Source organism: Taudactylus pleione, unplaced genomic scaffold (assembly GCF_031769625.1).
Source record: "Taudactylus pleione unplaced genomic scaffold, aTauple2 ptg000015l, whole genome shotgun sequence".
Taxonomy (NCBI): domain Eukaryota; kingdom Metazoa; phylum Chordata; class Amphibia; order Anura; family Myobatrachidae; genus Taudactylus; species Taudactylus pleione.
The window spans coordinates 22,816,631-22,838,619 of NW_028284417.1; the positions used below are offsets into that span (position 1 = coordinate 22,816,631).

At 42.1% G+C, this 21,989-nt stretch overlaps 1 protein-coding gene across 1 annotated transcript in view; it reads right to left on the bottom strand.

The window, feature by feature from the left end:
- ZNF292 (zinc finger protein 292) overlaps positions 1–21,989 on the bottom strand; it is a 44,050-nt gene that overhangs the window by 13,785 nt on the left and 8,276 nt on the right. Inside the window, exons 2-3 of the mRNA XM_088471983.1 lie at positions 5,251–5,405; positions 4,604–4,682 (exon numbers count right to left, since the gene is read on the bottom strand). Coding sequence (XP_088328109.1) covers positions 4,604–4,682; positions 5,251–5,405 — 234 coding nt within the window. The remainder of the gene's footprint in view (positions 1–4,603; positions 4,683–5,250; positions 5,406–21,989) is intronic.

A 21,989-nucleotide genomic window follows, 5' to 3' on the forward strand; every position in this document is an offset into this window, starting at 1 on the left:
ATGGTAGGCCTAACTAATTACCAACCAGGAACGGTTTCATGCCAAGCTCATCCAGAATGTAATGAAAAACAAGTAGGGTGAATAACCAGACCAAGCCGCAAACTTTGACATCACACACTAAAAAAAACAAGAGAGTCAACCGCAGAACTGCTGTACAGAACTTTACTTGAGGTACATGTAGTCTAGGAGCTCAAACCATCGATTGAAGATATAGAAAAGGGCTTGATGCAGAAAACAGCCCTAGGGTGAAACTTAAATCGAGCAAGCGGAGGTACCAAGATGACCAGACTCAAGAACCCCCATCTGGTAGCAGAACAGATGTTGAAAATAGACCGAGAAGTTATAAACGGCACCTCAGAGAGCCTCGGCGACGCCTAGCATGTGCCACCCCCTGGAAAAACCACAACCAGGACCGCTGGAACAAGAATTGAGAATACACGGCCTGTACTTCCATTGCAGTAGCTCCCAATGTGCCAGAACACCAGCTTCCTGGCCCAAGCCCAAGTGGCAACAAAAAAAGAAAACCAGGCACACGAGAGCCTCAGGACCACGACAGTAACCACCACACCGGTAATGAAGGTACAGCAGGGCTTGGATAGGAATAAAAATACTGGCAAGATAATCTAACCAACGTTGGAAGTTCATGAATCACTTGCCAAGTACCTCCCCGGAAAGGTAAACCCTGGAGACCAGTAGGACCGACAAGAAAACACAAGAAAAGGCCGAGTACCCATGCCACCGAAACCTAGGGAGAGGGATATGGACTCCAATCAAGGAAGATTGACTATCAATTAGGATCAGATCACATATGTGCCTCTGGAAAACAACCTGGTAAGAAACAGGACGTATACAGCAAGTCACGAGTGTGAAACTGAACGACCTAGAATGTAATAATAAAAGTATACCGTATAGATGGAAAAAAGGAACAGTCAAAAGAAAAACAAATGGCAGCAACCTAGAAACAACCCTGCGATTTCACCTTGCTAAGAAGATAGAAACTACTGTCCTGCCACAAGTTGAAAGGATTGGGCACCTTGATCCCCTCAACAAGGATAATGAAGATAAATGACAGACAATTGTCCCTACAGGATGGATTAATAACACCTCCAAAAGGAAGAGACGGCTCTATAGGAATATTATTTGAGACTGGACTGCCAGCATGGCTGACAAAGCCTCTATTGCACAACATACACCCTAGCAGTGAGTCTAATACTGGCAAATATGGCAGAAGTATCCACCATTATAGTGTAAATCAGACAAAGCATGTTGTTCCAGGAAGGAGGAATCAGACACAGGAATAGAAAATCTCTGGATTGTCTAACCAGTCTATCCAACATGGGTGGATAGACCCAGAGGATAATTGATCGCTAAATCAAAAAACAAAACAGAATTTGTACACCACAGCAGGGTAAAGAACTATGTAAAAAGTAGGTACAAGAAGGAGATAACCTATTAGGACAATATCTGCTAGCACATTTGTAATGTGTTAGGATATGTGAGCCCCAGAGCTAGCTTCCCCTGTAAGGGATCTGTCTTTAGAGTCTACCTAGGAATCTGGAGAAACCCCCTTACATGGGAGCGATCCAGACCACTTAGATCCCTTTTGTGGGTTATGACTGACCTCTATACAACGTTGCAGACCCAGCACCCTGCTGCACGGAATAAGCACAAATTCGTAGGTGCCTACACTATATATCTTGGTCTTGGAGAATGGAGCGGTTTCTGTAGAAAATGCGACCTGCGTGAGGACACTAGCACAGTTGTTAGTAAAAACATGTATGGTCCCACTAAGAGACCAAGGTCCATAACTCACCGTATCGCAACTGTACAAAGATTCTCAATACTCCCAAGAAGGAGAAGAACTCTTTGGTTAAAGGAACTGGGTCAGGGGGAATCAGACAATACAGTCCAGTAATCGGAGTGTGCTCCATAGAAATGTATACATACAGAAATATACACATACCACAGAACGCTTCCCCTTAAGCAACCTGTGTGCAGAGAACTAGAGTGTGCATATTTCATCAGTGGGGAGAGTAAGGCTAATGGAGTTAGTCTTACAGCAATAATTCCGGAGAAAGTAAGCTCTGTAGAACCTACTGTATGTATAATACTGTGTTCTAAAAAAGGGTTTCCTGAGAAACTCACAGAAGCACAGGTAGAATAAACCACCAATTACCGTACAATCCTCAGAGAAGGAAACACTCCTGCCGAGAGGCAGAGTGCCAAGCAGTACAACCTTTTTGTGTCGACCCTGATTAATTGTGCTCTGAAGTCCACAATTCAGTACACACACACACACACATTATATATATATATATATATATATATATATATATATATATATATATATATATACACACACACACACACATGTACATACATGAGCCGTCATACAAACTATGCATATACATAAACATATATATATATATTTTTATTATAATACATGGTTATGTAAATGCATATTTTGTATGACGGCTCATATATGGAATATATATATATATACACACATACACACACACACTTTTACATACAAATATAATTTCTTTTTCACATATGCCTAGGAAGTCTGTAGGTATGTGGTGTACCAGGGAGCATTGTACCGAAATGCGCCGCCTAAGAAAGTATATACAGAAAGTGTACTGCATGATCGCTTGCGTCATTTGATATACTCCTAGAATAGTCACCCAATGTGAGCTTTGCAAAATGGATGCTGAATACCCTGGCCTACCTCCACACAGGGAGACTGCTCATGTGCCGCGTGTGGACGGCTGTCATTCTATCGCGGGCTGCGGCACAGGGGGCAGAACCTGAACAAGCGTTGGCGGCATCCCATATTAGGTGGGATTTCAACTCTTGCTGTGACTTGAGCACTGCATTAGCCCGCTGCACTAGAGTCTGGGCTGTAGATCTAATATGGAACAGATCATCATCTTGGGTGACATTCTTGTTAATTTTAGTATATGTGCTGCCGAAGCGAACACTAACAGCATCACAGAATAAAAAGGGATTCAAACGCTAGAATGTCACACACAATCTAACTCTTAACACTTAAAGTCAAAGAAAGTTACAACCTGTTCATCTCTGGAGATGCACTAACACAGCACCTTGCTTGACTCGTGGCCTATGCTGCAGGGCTCTCATGCAGTTCCTGCTAATCTGAACGGCAATCTGAGGCAGACAGAAGTCAGTGTACAGCGTGCTCTACTCTGGAAGCCAGGTGGCTGTCAGGGACTACAAGGACCTGCGCAGCAGAGGTGTCTGATGGCCACTATGTAGTACCGAGGATTTGTTCCGATCGTGCGTGGCGAGTGCTGTAGAAAAGCGTGCTCTGCAGCCGGGGAGAAGCTCCACCCCCCAGAGTGGCAACTAATTGCCGCTTATAGGGCACTCCCTGTCTCTCTCTCCTGCGGCTTACTAATCACCAGCCTTTCCATTGATAGTACATAAGGCTGGATTTAACTACCCCTGCCATACCGCCAGCTTACCACAGGGGACCCCGGACTCAGCTGCATGAAGTTGCGGCGGGTGGCTATGGGCTGCAAAGCCATAGCTTGCCACCCCGGTTCCTGGAATTGCCTCCGGCTCCCTTGGCACTTAAACTAAACTGAGTTTGGGTGGGGTATAGAGGGGAGGAGCCAGCTACTCTTCTGAAGAAATGTAAAGTGCCAGGCTCCACTCATCACCCGTCTATACGCCCATTGTGTATACTCCAGAGTCCCCTAGTGGATGAAGGAGAAAGAATCACTGACGGGTTACATGCGGTTCTTCACATTTTAAAACTAAATAAAATTTTTGTTAAGATGCAGTCAGTTGTTTGAATATTGTTAGTTCCCAATATATAAAGCACTAGACATACATGCATATGGGTAGATCCAAATATATAAAGCACTGGCCATACATAAATATTATTAGTTCTCAGTATATAAAGCAATAGACATGTATAAATGTTAAAGAAAAAAGGTGTAAAATGAAAAAAAAAAAAAAAAAATGTAAAAATAGAGCTTAGAAAGTGTAATATGTAAAAAACAAAAGTTGTCTGCTGTATACTTTGTCCCAAACCCTTCGGCACTGTGGCAGCAGACTCACTATATGAGCACTAACCAGTATGATGTACACAACTCCAGAGCTTCTTTTAGCTTTCAGTGGGACCGGTATGAAATACCCCCGAACGCACGTCCGGCGGTGCTCACCCTGAAGCTGGAAGACTGGCGGTTCTAATCATCCCGACAGGTAAGTATTTTCCTATTCACTCACCTAACCCCCCCCCCCACCCTAACCCTCCCCTATAGGTGCCTAACCCTAACCCCCCCTTCCCTTAGCCTAACCCTCCCGGTGGATGGGGGTGGGCCTGCTGACCCCAAGTCCCCCCCGGGAGCCCCTAACCTAACCCTCCCCAGCTTACCTTTGATTGGCATGCTGGGCGTCAGGCTCCCGGTGTAGGTAAAATAACAGGCGTCGGGATTTCGACGCCTGTCATTAGACCCTTGCCGGGACTAGACAGTCGGGATACTTTATCACACAACATTTAAAACTTTTGTTTTCTGCTTCAGTTCCAGTTTATCTGAGGGTAGCCATAGATCCATTTTGATGAAACAGTTTTTACCTTAATTGAGCCTTGAAATCTTTCCCAATGATCATCAGGTAATTCGCGTGGCAAACATAACAGGAGCTCAACACAGCTTCTGCAGGACACAAATTACAGCAAAACTATGAGGTACGCCTGCTAAGATCTTGTGGGGGGAAAAAAAAAAATCATATTGTATTTAAGAAAGGGGATTTAGGGAAACATCACATCTTTAAAAAATAAAATACAACTCTCCTTTGTAAAACTAATAAATGTGTTATTTTTTATATTAATCACATTCACATGTTGTCCTACACACAGCATGTCCAGCAGTGACAGCTCTATCTGTACCATTTGGGAACCACGAGTTGCCAAGCAGTTATTAGAAACAGAAGAGATGGTAGACAGAGAGGCTGACGATTTCCCTGCCAACGCAGAACACGCTGTCCATAAGACTACATTTACTTGTAATAACAAAAGCTATACAATATGTGGCCAACGTAGAATGTATATAGGATCCCCATCAATGTTAGCCTCTAGAACTAGTCTATTGCCTTAGATGCCAGAAATAACCAATTAAAATAAACCCAGTGAAAGCAAATTGGCTAGAGAAGCTTACATACCGTATAAAATGTTTTGCAAGGTTCTAAACAGACACGTTTTGCAATTATTTCAGTGATACTCACAGAGCTAGCCGCTCAAGCACCAAGCCTACATTTTCACACTGTGAGGTAAGGTGAGGTCGTGCTTTCGAATAACTTTGGATGGCCACAGTGTACACTTCCAGTAAGGGCAGAGAGTCTTCAGAAGCTTTCCATTTTTCAGCATATTCAAGAAGTGTCTATTTAAACAAAACATTACGTTTTAAATAAAATAATAAGTGGACTTATTTTGCTAAAATATGCTACACACATACATTTATACAGATGTGTCATCATACATTGTGGCTTCAGTCGCGCCAAATAGCCCCTCTCGGATCGCCAGATCCCAGGAGACGGCCATGCCAAACGTCTTTCTCTCTCAAAATGTACATCTTATCCAAAAAAGAAGACAACTGGAAGTGACAAACCTACAGCAAAGATGTGTAAGGACACTCTTGCACTCCAGACGTCTTGATAAAAGAGGTAACACCTCTGAAACGTTGACTTAAATTCCATGTGTGGGAAGCTGTATTGGATTATGCAGGAGTGCATTCAGTTTTAATACGTATTGCTGTAGGAATAGCACCCGGGCCACTGTATTGTTATTTCAAAGTGCCGGGCAACAAAACAAAAAATAAATAAATATATATATATATATATATATATAGTTAGTGTGTGTACATACATACATAGATAGATACACATATAGATACACACATTATATATATATATATATATATATATATATATATATATATACACATACATACACATACATATATATACACATACATATGTATATATCTATACACACAGACAATTTTTTATTTGTGATTAAACATCATACAAATGAACCAAAAATATATTTATGATCCGGTCGACGTTTCAGTTCTAACATGAACCTTTATCAAGACCATATACTGTACAATGTTGATACAAAATCAGCAATACATGACAAATGATCTGTGAATAAAGGAAAGTCTAATGACAAATCTGCTAGGCTCCAATAAAAGAATATACATCAATACAAAAACATACCAATCTGTAATCCCAAGGTAATAAACATCTACTATAAACTCATCTAACAAAAATATGTGTTGATCACTCTCTGTAACAACTAGCTACTGTAACACCATGCCCTCAGCAACTATAATAGTGACATCACCTCATTATACAGTCAGGTGCATAAATATTGGGACATTGACAGAATTTTCATATTTTGGCCTCTATTCGCCACCACAATGGCTTTGAAATGAAACAAACAAGATGTGCTTTAACTGCAGATTTGAGGGTAATTACATCCAAATCAGGTGAACGGTGTAGGAATTACAAAGGTTTCTATATGTGCCTCCCACTTTAAGGGGCCAAAAGTAATGGGACTATCAACTCAAAAGCTATTTCATGGACAGGTGTGGGCTATTCCATCGTTATTTCATTATCAATTAAGCAGGTAAAAGGTCTGGAGTTGATTCTAGGTGTGACATTTGCATTTGGAATCAGTTGCTGTCGACTCTCAATATGAGATCCAAAGAGCTGTCACTATCAGTGAAGCAAGCCATCATTAGGCTGTAAAATCAAAGCAAACATATCAGAGATAGCAAAAACATTAGGTGTGGCCAAATCAAATCATTTGGAACATTCTTAAAAAGAAAGAACGCACCGGAGAGCTCAGCAACACCAAAAGACCCGGAAGACCACGGAAAACAACTGTGGTGGATGACAGAAGAATTATTTCCCTGGTGAAGAAAAACCCCTTCACAATAGTTGGCCAAATCAAGAACACTCTCCAGGAGGTAGGTGTATATGTGTCAAAGTCAACAATCAAGAGAAGACTTCACAAGAGTGAATATAGAGGTTTCACACAAGATGTAAACCATTGGTGAGCCTCAAAAACAGGAAAACCAGATTAGAGTTTGCCAAACAACATCTAAAAAAGCCATTACAGTTCTGGAACAACATCCTATGGACAGATGAGACAAATATCAACTTGTACCAGAGTGATGGGAAGAGAAGAGTATGGAGAAGGAAAGGAACTGCTCATGATCCAAAACATCCAAAAATCACCTCATCGGTGAAGCATGGTGGTGGTAGTGTCATGGCGTGGACATGTATGGCTGCTGGTTCCCTTGTATTTATTGATGATGTGACTGCTGACAAAAGCAGCAGAATGAATTCTGAAGTGTTTCGGGCAATATTATATGCTCATATTCAGTCAGATGCTTCAGAACTCATTGGACGGCGCTTCACAGTGCAGATGGACAATGACCCGAAGCATACTGCAAAAGCAACCAAAGAGTTTTTTAAGGCTAAAAAGTGGAATGTTATGCAATGGCCAAGTCAATCCCCTGACCTGAATCCGATTGAGCATGCATTTCACTTGATGAAGACAAAACTGAAGGGAAAATGCCCCAAGAACAAGCAGGAATTGAAGACATTTGCAGTAGAGGCCTCGCAGAGCATCACCAGGGATGAAACCCAGCGTCTTTTGATGTCTATGCGTTCTAGACTTCAGGCTGTAATTGCCTGCAAAGGATTTGCAAAAAAGTATTAAAAAGTGAAAGTTAGATTTAGGATTGTTTAGTTTGTCCCATTACTTTTGGCCCCTTAAAAAGTGGGAGGCACATATAGAAGCCATTGTAATTCCTACATCGTTCACCTGATTTGGATGTAATTACCCTCAAATTAAATCTGGAAGTCTGCAGTTCAAGCACATCTTGTTTGTTTCATTTCAAAGCCATTGTGGTGGTGAATAGAGGCCAAAATATGAAAATTCTGTCAATGTCCGAATATTTATGCACCTGACTGTATATACAATCACTAACCAGTGACCAAATCAAAAGTCTGTGACTATATAAAGAATGTGCTGAAGTCGTACATGAATGTGCACTGGAACCAATGTCCAATGCCCCACACTATAACATGGTATTCACTGCAGTCCAATAACAAAACCTGCAAATATGCATGAAAATGTCATTGCGGTGTGCAGTACCAAGTAGTATAAGAGTTTGCCCAGGACTTAGCCTACCTTAAACTTGCACCAATGTGCCACATGACCCGACCAGAAAATGACCGGATTACAGCCGCCTCAAAGTACACACGGACCGGCCGGCCGGCCATTCTCCTGCTTAAATACCGTCAGACCGGAAGTGGTCACATGTACTTCCGCATCTAGCCTGGAAGGCAAGCCAAGTCCGTGGCCATGGTGATACAAGAAATACTGGTAGTGGAGCCCGGCAGACAGCAGTCGGTTTGCTTTCCAACCGGAGCAGCTTAATTACATAAGACATAATTCTAAGGGTTAAAACCTGTGAGTTTTAGTTAAATACAACCATCTGTTCCAATGTAGTTTAAAGTACGAATAATACTGAAGACAGTTCAGTGAAAAAAAATAAAAATACAGTAAAAAGAAAAATATTAATAGAAATAAAGATAAACGTATATGAAACTGAAACATGTACATACATAGTTTGGGATGAGAGTGCGGTACACATTTGTGTAACACACACACACACACACACACACACACACACACACACCACTGATAAGCTATATTAAAGCAGAGCTAAACTAATTTTAGAAACCAGGGCCAGATCGTAGGAGCCAATTTCTAATAGAAAAAATTACCCAGGTCTGTGCTGCCTGTCAGACGGCTTCCAGGCCTGGTCAGGCAGCAGCATGCAGGACCAGTGGCTAAAATGAACAAAGACTGCATCACTGTAGCCTGTTAATTTGAGTCTCACAATATTAGATTTTGATCATGTTTCTCTTTAATGAGACCAACTGGACTGTATACAACAGACAGTCTAGTAGTGAATGGAAGTGCAGGCAATTAACCCTTTCAGTGCTGAATATATCTGAAAAGTGCTAAACCACAGCACCACAGTAGTTCAGAGGGTGTAAAAAAATGTACATAGTGTCTCGCCCTGCTGGCTTCTGACAGTGGGTGCGCAATGACAATCCTGGCACCTAGAGATTCAAGTCCCCTCTTTCAAATGATGTTGCCCATAACAGGTTATTCGCTGGAGATCATGTGTATTACCAAAGAATAACTCTAGACTGTAAAAAGCATTAAGTAGTATAGGGATGGTGAAGCATCCAATCCTGGATTAGATAAACCCAAGGGTACAGCATTTGAAAGAAGGGAGTTCCTTCTTTGAATTAACGTGGCTTCTTTTTTAGTTATTGTTTGATTTGCACATATGAACACAAAAAACAAACACACTATAGAAAACATTAAGGAGCCAAGTATGTATGAGGTTTTTAGAAGTTATATTTATGTCCAAGGTCAAATACACATGATGCACTAGATATAAATTTGCATGCAAGATATGGATAACAATGCAAATGAAAAACGAATCTAAATTTATGTAGGAGGGTAGAAGGATAGAAGAAAAGGGAAGCAAGGTGGGAGGGGGGCAGTAGATCAGCAGGGGTGTAGTGAACCTGTGCTTTGAAATTGTTAATAAGAGAAAGGCAAGGAAACATTATGGAGATCTGTGAATCATTCCAAAGTCTTAAAAGGCCCCATTCATCAGGCGGGGAATCGGTGAAATTCTTCATGTTCAAAATCCCCAATTTGCTGATCATATATTTTGGTCAGGATCAGCAAATCAGGGAAATCCAACAATTGAATTTCACCGTTCCCCCGACCAAGGAATTGCAATAAACCATTGCAGATGTATGGGGGGGCCTTTAGTAAATGAATTAGCACAATAATAGAGGATTGCATTCATATATTCCATGTGGTAGGAGTACCATAATTGATTAATTATAGCTATATTAGAAGGGGGATTGAGACTTCCAGGCCACTAATTTGTAAGATTAGGTGTTTTTTTGTAACACCTGGCTCCAAAAAAAAAGTAATGGACCCACCAATACCCCTTTCAGACATACCGAGAATCCCGGGAATTAGGCCTGCCTCAGTCAAATTCCCAGGTTGCCGCGTAGCCGACCCTTCAATAGCCCAGGGAATTTCCCGGGACTTAAGTCCCGGGAAATTACCCTGCTTATGTCTGAATGGTGCTACCCAGGAATTTACTATTCCCGGGCTACACCAAGCAGCTTTTACATAGAGTTGGCAGCGCAGAGCGTCCTATAGGACGCTCAGTGCTGATGCTTTGAGTTGGCAGCGCGGACGTACAAAGCTGCTGTTTTGAGTTGGCAGCGCAGAGCGTCCTATAGGACGCTCAGCGCTGCCGCTCACCACCCCCCGCGCCGGTTGTATCGCAGTCGATCGCGACACAGAGGACCCCAGCCGGATGCCGGGAACACCCGCCAGCACTGGAGACCGCCGACAGGTCTCACTCCCACTGGACCACCAGGGCAGTACATTTACTGAAGGGGTTCTCTCTTCCCCATTGGTGGGGGGAGGGCAACGGCAAATAGGGAATAAAACAAATAATTTATTAATAAAAAAAAAAGAATGGCTGGATTGGCCGGCTGCATTTTGAGGACCTCATCAGCAGCAGCCGGAGAGAGAATAGGCTAGGAGGGGCAGACGGCAGAGGAGAGGCAGGTAATCTAAAAATCCCGGCTTATGTCTGAAAGGGGTCTACCTGGGAATTTCCCGGGTAGACGCTGTAGTGTGAAAGAAGGGGGGTCTCGACCAAATACCCGGGCTTTTGCACAGGATAAATTCCCGGGTCTGAGCAGGAAATTTCCTGGGTCGTATGTCTGAAAGGGGTATTATTTGAAAGACGGAAGACACCTCATTGAAGCAATGTTTTCCCTAGTAATTATTGCAGATGATCACCAGACTATGGGACCCAAGTATTAATAATCGCTGCATTGACGCGATTCAGGAAACGCATCACGGTGGACATTTTAATTTTTAATGAACATATACCACTTATGTACAAAGGAGAACTCGCAGGGACAACGAATGTGGTAACTGCTCTCCCTGCAAATTAGATCCCCACCATTTTATATAAATTAGTGAAAGACTTCTCCGGGGGAAGATGGCACTGCTCATGCTCACAGTTTCATTTTCCGCCGCCAGCCAGAGGCTGCGGGAGAGAGAGATCTCCTGCTCGTATGCTTCCATGGCTTAAAGCAGTTTACAATATCTGAAGGTGGTGTAAACTACCAGAGTCAAACTCCGAAAAGCTTTGCTTTTTGGAGTTTGGAACATAGGGCTGAGATTGTAATCCCGATTGTTAATTTGCACTGCAGATTGCAGTCCCCATTATTACTCGCCCAGAGATTTCTGTGAAATCTCCTGCGTTGTGCTATTAGTACATAGTTTCTGCATAATTTTATGAATTGTTACTGCCTTTTCTACATAATTTTAAGAAATAAAATCTTGATACCTGGGCTCCCATAACACCTTACATTACAGAAAATGTTATGTCCAGACATAATGTGGGTCAATCAATAAACTCAATGGTATCTCATTAGAATCCTGCTTTCGTTTTTGTCATTTTGGAAAGTAAAAAAAAAGCAACGGCATAATTTGTGTGGTTGCTGCATAAACAAATTACCAATATTGATGTTGAAATGTGACCAACCCAAAAAGTGCCAAAATAGGCACAGAACAGGAGTGCGACCCTGCATCTCACTAGGTGAGACTAGGTGTAGGTCCCCCTGGATTGCTTTGCTGATCTGCTTCAGGGCACCGCAGTATAACACATTTTAATACTTCACTGTTTCTTTTATATATATGTATTTCACTTTTTTATTTTTATTATATATATGCGGCCAGCGGCTGCTCCTAACTATGTCTTTTACACTTCACTTTTCTTATTAGAGCGGTGCCTTGGGGTGGTTTAGCTGGGCTAGTTTGGGGGTGTCCTGCGCTCTGGATTTGAACCCTAGTATGTTAGGGACCTGCCCGACAAGAGGTTACCCGGATATGGTGGGCAGGTCCATAATCTTGGCCAAGATCATGCCAAAAACCTCTATTGTATTTACTGTAAAATGTATTTATATATAATCAGTTAATTTGGAGTTGTGCACTTGTATTTCTTCTTTGACTACGCTCAAGCAGTAAGGACGGAATTCAATTGTTTGCAGCCACCTATGCGCCTGACGGAGCTATTCAATTGTTGCTCCTGTCGGGCGTGATCAGCGCCGGGGCGAGCTAAAATTCACGAAAAGTGACCAGGCTCCCAAACTGCATTTTTAGCGATCGCGTCCAGCATTTTAGTCGGGTAGCGCTGTTTTACGCAGCTAAATGCGACCTCATTGGGCGCAATATTCTAATCAATTGAATCTCAACTCGCGATCTCCTGTCACTTTAGACGGGAGATCGAGCACGAGAAAACAATTTAAGTCCGCCCTAAAAACTCAACCCAGTCATGCAGTGCTTGCACAAAGTGACAAAAATATGAGCCAGACTCCCCTGTATCTCTTCTATTAAACTTGCTGGGAGATTTATCAAATCTTTCCCATGAGGACAAATGAAAGTGGTGCTCAAAGCAACCAATCAGACTCAAGCTCTAATTTATATAGCTCACTCTACAAAATGACAGCTAGAATCTGATTGGTTGCTATAGGTAACACCATCAATTGCACTCTTCAGAGACTGTTGATAAATATCCCCCCTTGCCCTAACTGGTACTATTTTACAAGACTCCTAGTTATGCATTTCCTACAACGATCAATTTTTCTTATTAAAAAAAAAAAATTAAATGTGAGGTATAGTTTAAGTTCATTTGCTTGCAAAATTAGGATAAAAGTCAATTAATTTATTAAAATTTTAAAAAACAGTTTAGTTATATGTGTCAAGTTCAGGAACTTTTCAACAAAGGAAGATAATCAATGACTCTCCAAATAATTTAGAGTGAAATCATGGACACCGTAAGGCTGTCTAAAACTAGCCAAGTCACATTTTAATTCAAAACACTGTGCATATACAAAGCCTTCTCTGAGCAAGTCTAAATAAGTCAGACTTCACAGAAGTGTGAATAAAACCTCCCTATTTTTATTTGGTTAATACAGGTCTAGATTAGATTATGTAAGAATGCTTTATTTCTGAGGGGCTCAGGCACAATAAGAAAACAGAAGTGCACCATCAAATGCATCAATATGGCACAAACTTTAAGAACCAAGGTTTTAACATCTACAACTAAAATGAACGTTAAGTCTTGAAAACATGACCCACTCATGTCTTCTTTCATGTACTATCCCATGTGATTTCCTTGTTATATATGAATTATTCAACAGGATGACAAACCAACTATCGCCTCTAGAGGCTATGGCCTGAAATAAACAAATGGAAAAAGAAACAATGTTAAATCAAAAAAAGACTTTATAACTGAAGGAGGAGGGGTAGAAAAAAAGCATGTGGCGTCAAAATAAATGAAAAAAAACTAGGTGAGACATTATTAACGTATTGTTATTGAAAACTAATATATGAACTTAAATTGACATTTGACATGTAGCGAAGGACAACTTAATATGCAAACCCAAGTTATCATAGAGTCTACTGCAGCCTGTTTTAGGACAGCATAGAACAAGGCTATGGATTGGATCTAGGGATGTGCAGGCTCGGATAGGTTCGAGTTTGCACGTTGAGTTCGGATTTTTCCCTCCAAAAAAACGGAACTCAGAAAGAGGCAAAACGTCATTTTGCATGGACGAACATCATCATTCCAGGACTTTTGTCCAGGAATGATGATGTTCGTCCATGCAAGATGACGTTTTGCCTCTTTCTGAGTTCCGTTTTTTTGGAGGGAAAAATCCGAACTCAACGTGCAAACTCGAACCTATCCGAGCCTGCACATCCCTAATTGGATCCCATCAGTGCTTTTGTTTTTCTCTTACCACAGGCATGTCCAATTTATGGCCAAGTAGACTCAAAAATCAGACAGATGATTCGTTAATTCAGAATGAAAGGGAAATCACTACAATATCAAAAAATATTGTTTTTTTTCTCCTACATTTATTTCCACTACCAGATTTCTAATGTGCGATGCTTTAATGAAACAACTTTATGCAATGTGGCTATTTCTGGTTGATAATTAGCCTACAACACTAACATTGGGATAGTTTTTTGTAACTAGATTTCAAAATTTGTATAAAAACATACAAAACTAACCGCACTCAAAAAATTGCTAATAATCACAAAATGTAATACTGAATATTAAAAAATATACTGTAAAATTAAATTTTGTAAATAGCAGCTGCAATTTATATTTTTAAGTGAGAATGTCCCCCAATCCAAATAGAAAAACAAAAAAATGGAACAGCACTAATGTGAAAAAACCCATAAACCAATATGGCAGAAAAATGCACTACTATCAAAACATGTTGAAGGTAGAGATGTGCAGGTTCGGTTTTACTTGGATATGTTCGGATCTCAAAAACGGAATTTTATTGGCTATCGGCTATCACGTGTTTTGGATAGCCAATAAAATAAATCCGAACTTGCGATCATTTTGGTGAAAAGAACCAAGTAAATCCGAGTAAAACTGAACCCGCATATCTCTAGTTGAAGGTATAACAAACATTTAATTAAGTACAGTAAAAAAAAAAAAAAATTAGTGTTTCTGCTAGGCTGTTTCAATGGGGCTCTGTGCCATGCTCTGCCATATTTAAAAAAACTAAAACGCGCCCTGTACTCATGGAGTCGCTCTAATCACAGCTTCCGGCTGTGCTGCTGGTCCTCTCCCTGTCCACAGGGTGGGGGTGATAGGGAGTTAAGAATTGAGCAGAAGGGGACTAGAGGCAGTGGTTGGGGGCAGCCCAGCATCTCTGTGTGTGCCCCCTATAATGATGGAAAGGGGGGCAGGTTACAAGGCCCCTCCCTGAGAGGCCAAGCATCCTGCCCGATCAAGAAGCTGGAATGAACACTAAATATAATACCATTAAAAATAAATAGCAAGTATTAGTATGGACATCCCTATAAAAATAAATGTACCCTGCAAATAATTAAAAGATGCCCATCACTCATCAGACTAGTAACATATCTGTAATGAAATAATAAGAGCTAATAGGAGTACAGGTTGAGTCTCCCATATCCAAATATTCCGAAATACGGAATATTCCGATATACAGAATAATTTTGGCATGACTGAGATAATGAAACCTTTGATTTTTGATGGTTCCCTGTACTGAGTCTACACTTCTAAAGTTTGGAGTCGTCTCAGGAAACGTACCAAAGTCAATTTGCAGCGTGATGGTAGGATCAGTTTAAACACTGTGCCACAGAACAGAGGCTTTATTAAATATAATTCAAATTTATATCTTTTATTGCTTATTGTAATTTACTTTTTTATGCCATTAATTATTTGTTATACAGTACTTTCAAAGTGTCTTGAGATAGTAGTTTTCTGCCATATTGGTTTATGGTTTTTTCACTTATTAGTGCTATTCCACATTTTTATTTTTCTGTATGATAATATACACTGCAAACTTTCTGATACAAACAGTTGTCCAGAACCCATTGCGAAAAAATGTGTGTTTTTGGCTATGTCACCCATTACTAACAGGTGCAAATTATAAAGCATACAGACAGACAATCTTCATAGGTCACACATTAGCAGTAGCTAAGTGATTTTCAACTTTACAGTCATAGGGTGCAATGTATTTGTTTTAGAGCGCCCGTTCTCCCTTATAAAAAAGAGACATGAGATTGCGGGGCGCTATTCAATTGATGCCGATCATGGCGTTGATCACACACAAAGAAGTCGGGTTTAGCCGCGTAAAAATGCTATACCCTACCTGGGTGATCGCTGAAAGTGCAGTTTGGGCACCCAAACGGGTCACTTTTTGCACATTTTAGCTCGCCACCCCCAGGAAGTGCGAGCTGAAATACTGGCACCAGCAGCTGTTTGCACACGACAGGAGCAACAACTGAATAGCTCCGTCGGGAGAAAGGAGGGGCCAAAACAATTGAATTGCTCCCATAGAATTTCAACATTCCTCAAACTAGTCTGTCAAATTTCTGCCCTTCTAGAGCTGTCATGATCAACGAAGTGCTGCTACAGTGAAGTGGAAATATCTAGCTCTGCCACAAAGCAGTAGACCACTCAAGCTCACGGAATAAGACCACACAGCAGGGCTTTAGGGAGGGGGCTGTGAGCAGTGCCATCACGCAGGGCCCTGGGAGCAGCACAGTCACTGCCCCTGCATCTGGCTAGCAGGGTGCCATTCAGCCATTAGAGCTGCTTCAGTGCTACCCAGCACCCTGCAGTGAGTATAGCCACCCAGTGTTTACCCTCTGCATTAATCCACAGACAAAAGTTCGCAAGAAAAAGCACCCGTGGGGGATTAGCGTTCAGGAAAAACCCATTGATTCTGCAGTTTTAAGTGAAATCAGTGGGTTAGCGTGTTAGCCCTGGTTTATTGTGCCGGGAAAATGCTATTTAATTGAATAGCAGTTCCATGCGCAGCGCAGGTAATTAGCAGCAGAGTTTAACTGAATTCCCCACTTAGCCGTGGTGTGCTGCCATGACCAGGGACCATTTCACAACTAAGTCCTGGCCAGTCCGTTGCTAACAGAATACCCCTTTTTGAGTTGCCAAGAAAGCATGGACATTGGAGAAAAAGATACACTATTCAGTTCTTCCATTTAACTATCATGGCATCCACTAGGAATGCCATTTGGATACTTTGTTCTTGCGTATTACTGAGCGAGCGAATTTGCATTTCAGTTAAGAGGCTGCTATAATCTTGACTTCCGGCAGACCACACCTTTTCATAATCTGTATAAAAGACCTCCTTATGAAGGATCCACTCTCTGGGATGAATGGAATACCAGATTAGGGAGTCAGCTTCCAAACTGTTCACCCCTAGGATGAATACAGCTGAGACTGGTAGAACATACTTCACCCAGCAAAATATCTTGGTTGTCTCCATCACCACCAAACGGCTCCTGGTCCCCCCTTTATGGTTTTTGGAAGCCCCAGCTGTGACATTGTCTGATTGTAAATGAATGGGTTTTACCTTCAAGAGGGATTGATCTTGCAGTAGGGTCCTCGTAGTCCGAGTTCCCAGTAATCACACCTTTCTCCATAGAGGATAGTTCAGAATCGGAGTTCCTCAAAAACTGACGCTTACGAAACTTGCTGGATGACTAGGGCGTCTATGTACTAATAATCGCGGTACTGTCGCGATTATTATGTACCTAACCCACTACGAATATTTTCATTTTGATTAAAAATATCCCGGCTATGTACTATGGGGAACTTGCAGGTACAGCAGTTGCGGTAACCGCTGTCCTCTCGAGTCACATCCCCAGCATTTAGGAGGTCTTTCACAGAAGTTAAAGTCTTCCCCGGGGGAAGCTGACACTGCACATGCGCACAGCGTCAGCTTCCGGAACTGGCCGGGGGCTGCGGTGGAGAGATCGAAAGATCTCTCTCCTGCATTGGGAGCACCCATAGGATTACAGTAGTTTACACCATTTGAAGATGGTATAAACTACCGGTGCTAAACTCCGAAAAGTTTTGCTTTTTAGAGTTTAGTACATTGATAATATGGACTGCGATCTGCAGTGCTAATTAGCACTTTGCTGGAGATTTCTGTGAAATCTCCTGCATTGTACTTTTAGTACATAAGAATAATACAGAACATTAGGCAGAAACTGCAGTTTCTGCATAATTTTATGTAAAAAAAAATAGCTTGATACATAGGTCCCTAGGTCTCCAAGAACCTCTTCAGCAAGGAAGAACTTTGGTGAAACAAATCTCTAGGATACTGACCTGGGGAGACTCCTGGACTACTGCCACTGGATCGGGGGCCTGCAAAGGCAAAAGATCTAGAGGAGGGTACCCTGTTGGAGCACCTAGGTAAAAGAAAGAGAAATCTGTTCACTTACCAACCTAAGAAATTTTGAAGGCCTTGTCCAGTCTGCAAACGAGTGCGTTAGCACCTTGGCCCTGGCCAGTTCCACCATCTCAGCAGCATTCCCCAAGACATGAAGGAACCTTGGTTGTCACTCCCTCAAGCTGCACATCAGGAATTTGGTTTCTAACGTCCTTTTGGTAATGTTTGCCTGGCATTTGGAACATGTAAAATACATTGCAAATTAGCAGCCTTGGATCTGGAACCTGCCCCTTTTTTTGATACGTGTCATACATGACATTGGCAACTGTGGTTCAGCCACCGTACTACATTATTTCCACATTCTTCAATAACACCTTTTAAAAATACTCTGTTGGTGGATTTATTTAGCTCAGTAGCAGTTCTCTCTAAATGTAAAAAATCAGTGGTCATTCACGTAGTATGTGGTCCATTTAGGATCGCCCTTTTGTACCCCAGCCGACAAGAGACTGCGGGGAGGTTGCCGAGGCAACTGAAGGGCTGTCCGGGTGAGCTGAGCCAGACTGCTGCCGTAAGAGATATACCAGCAGCCACCGCCACAGGCATCTCTGAGATGGTCGCATCAGTTAAGTCCATATCAGGGAAAGCCCAGCTTAGCGAGGTCGCACCTGATGCAACTGGTTAAAAACCTTCAGTACTTTCCTTATGGCCACTAACAGACTTCTATATGGTCCTGCTCTCAGTTGATACTTTTTTGGGGTCCAGGATGATTTCCCCATTTCTTTATACTTTCTCCCAGGTCGTTTTTTTGTAGGCACACAACCTCGCCGTGAGTACTATGAACTAGCTCGCATTCACTCAATTTATGCAAATCTCAAGATATAAACTCACTTTTGCAAACTCATTTAACAGTCACCATGTTCAATACAGTCCAGCTCAGCCACCTACAACAAAGAAGGGGTACAGAACTCACAGGGGAGGATTCAATTAGCCGTTGGACTCGGTGTTATACTGTAATTGTTGTGTTATAGCTCCTGAGTTAAGTACTCGGAAGCTATTCAATTACCAATTACTTCCCGCAGTAAGCCAAGAGTGCGCTTTATGCAGAAGTGAAGGGTCCAAGCAGAAATCCACATTAACTAGTGCTTTTGGGGCTAGTTGCGATGTTGCTGTGGGCAGTAATTGCATAGCTCTTTCCCTGGGACCTATGACTTACTGAGGGGTTTCAATTGTATGTGATGTCCCACCTGCCAGAGAACATATAAGCAAGTTGCCTCTGTGGGGGGCAAGGAACTTGCGATAACTGCTGCTGTAATGTGCTGTTCTGGAACAGCACATCACGTACAATTGAATTTCCCTCTTGGTGTATTATACAAACTAATTTAAAGAATTTCCCTTGTAAAGCAAAACTGCAAAGTTATGTTAAATATAATACTCATAGTAGAGAAATTCTTTAAGTAGCATTATCACCTAGCAGGTAGGTAAATAGACCAAAGTTAGTGTTCCTGCTAGGGTGCGAGAAGGGCAGGGCGCTGGGGGCGGCCGGGAGTCTCTCTGTGTGCCGAAAAGTGGTCGGGGAGGGGGCTTGTCCTTGGGACACTCCTCCAATTTGTCACCCTTGGGGGCGTGTCCAGCACTTATGGAGGTGCTGGGCTTTCCCAAAAGCTCTCCCCTCATGATGAACAGATGCGGAGTCTATTCATCCGGCAGTGATTGGTCACCGCAACTTTTCCCACTGCGGCCTATGGGTGGGGAAGGCTGAGGGCATGCTAGCAGAAACACTGTATTAAAATACAACTAGTCTTTTAGTTTATTCTAAGACACTACAAAGTCTTCTTGAAAAAAAAAAAAAGTTATTTGTGTGGGTACTGCATTAAAAAAACAAAAGAAAGAACACAACAGCGATAGTGATGTTGGAGTGTGACAAGCTTACGTTGAAAAAACAGCCTCAGTACAGGGGTCAAAAAACTTCAATAGCAAAAAGGTTAAAGTAGTAACAGGTAACCAGCAGAAAAACAACTAAATCTAGATACACACCTGAAAGATGAGGAATGTTCCACAAATATTTTTTAGACAGCTGAAACTATCCAGACAACATCAGATTTCTTGTGCACACATTGCACAAATTATCGATCCTATATGAATGATAAATATTGAAGTGATGTTTTTATATGCAGTTTATTAGATCAGTGGTTCTCAAACTCGGTCCTCAGGACCCCTACACAGTTCACGTTTTCCAGGACACCTAGCAGGTGCACAGGTGTATTCATTTGTCACTGACACATTTTGAAAGATTTACAGGTGAAGCTAATTATTTCACCTGTGATTTTGTGAGACCTGGAAAACATGCACTGTTTGGGGTCCTGAGGACATAGTTTGAGAACCTGTGTATAAAGGCCTCCATACAGCAGCAATTGATTGCAGCAATTCTGCAATTTGCAATTGTGTATAAAAATCTTTTCCTTTTTCAAATCGATTGTGTATAAAAATCTTTGCAGAATTGCCACAATCAATTGCAAATTGCAGAATTGCTGCAATCAATTGCTGATGTGTGGGTGCCTTTAGATATGTCTGTACACACTACATTTGCAGCAAGACACCGGCTCATAGGGACCGACGAACGTTGTGCAGCACTGGAGGTGATCTGACAAGATTGTGAATGACCATTGGCTTTGGGTGCTACATACACACTGTGCAATAATTGGACTGACCAGCCATGAATTGGCAGATTAACCAATTCATTGCATAATGTGTACCTAGCATAGGTTTCATATAATGGTAAAACACATTACTTTGAAAATAATGATATCCTGATATTTAATGTTCCTTCTAGGTGGGGCAGGGCAGATGTCGCATGCGCTCTGAATGCGCCTAGCTTTTCATCACTATAGGGAGCGTGTCCAGCACTCACGAAGTTGCTGGGTTAACCCCAAGCTCTCTCTGCATCGTGAATAGATGCCGGCAAGCACTCCACCCCACCCCACCCCAGGACACTGCTGCCTGCGAGCTAAAAGAGCCTAGCAGAAACACTCATTTTTGTGTTTATTAAAATTCAGAACTGGTTAGCACATGGAAAGACTAGAAAAATCAACTTGCTTTTGACTTTGCTAAAGATCACAGGTATAGGGTTGTGGGTTTAGGAATTATGTATCAATATCAATGAGACAGGGTGCGGGCCTTCACAATAATAAAAGGTTTTAAAACCTGGCCTTATGATTTAAACTTTAAATAACAATTTATATTTTAATTCTCTTCTTCTTAGAGGCTCAGATACTGTCCCCACTTGCAGGCTACACAGAATATATTTTTTTATACAGCTCTACAGATACTGGCTCCACTTGCAGGCTCTCATTAATCAGTTCAGGAGACTGTTCCCACCTGAACTTTTATACAGGAGGAGGGATCTTTGCCCTCCAGCCTGACACCGTCCCTGCACTGTGATTGACAACTACCCCCCGCCACAATGCCACATCCCCTGTTCGGCACTCTCCCCTGACCCAATGCTGTGTCCCCTGCCCAGCCCCTCTCCCTAATGCGCTGTGTCCAGTCACCTGGAACCTTCATTAACATGTCCTTATTGTCGGCGGACATGGAGCCTCCAATGTGAAGAATGTACCGTCTGTGCAGCTCGGCGTCGCATCCGACATCCGTGGCAACAAGGACACATTGAGGGTGACCGGGAATGCGGTGCATTGGGGTGGGGAAAGGGAAGTGCCGAGCGGTAGGCTGTTTCTGTCGGGCGATGCGCCCGCAGAAAGCCTGGGGAGAGCACTGAATTGAATAGCTCCCGGGCAATAAACATCAATAATCAATTTGGGCATAGGCGATACAAACATCAAAGGGATGTAATCCAAAAAGCGCTCTAAAATTATATGGCATCAAAGGGCAATCCTGAGGTCTTTCACTGATCTATTTACGCAACACCATATAAAATAACTAACTTCATTGAGGACCACATACGAGGGTAGATCAAAAAGTCTGTGTCCTGACATACTAGTAGATGTCGCCCATATTGATCTTCTGTATGTACGCATATGTACTAGAGGTCTTAGTAGAACACTGTGGAAAACTAGAGCACA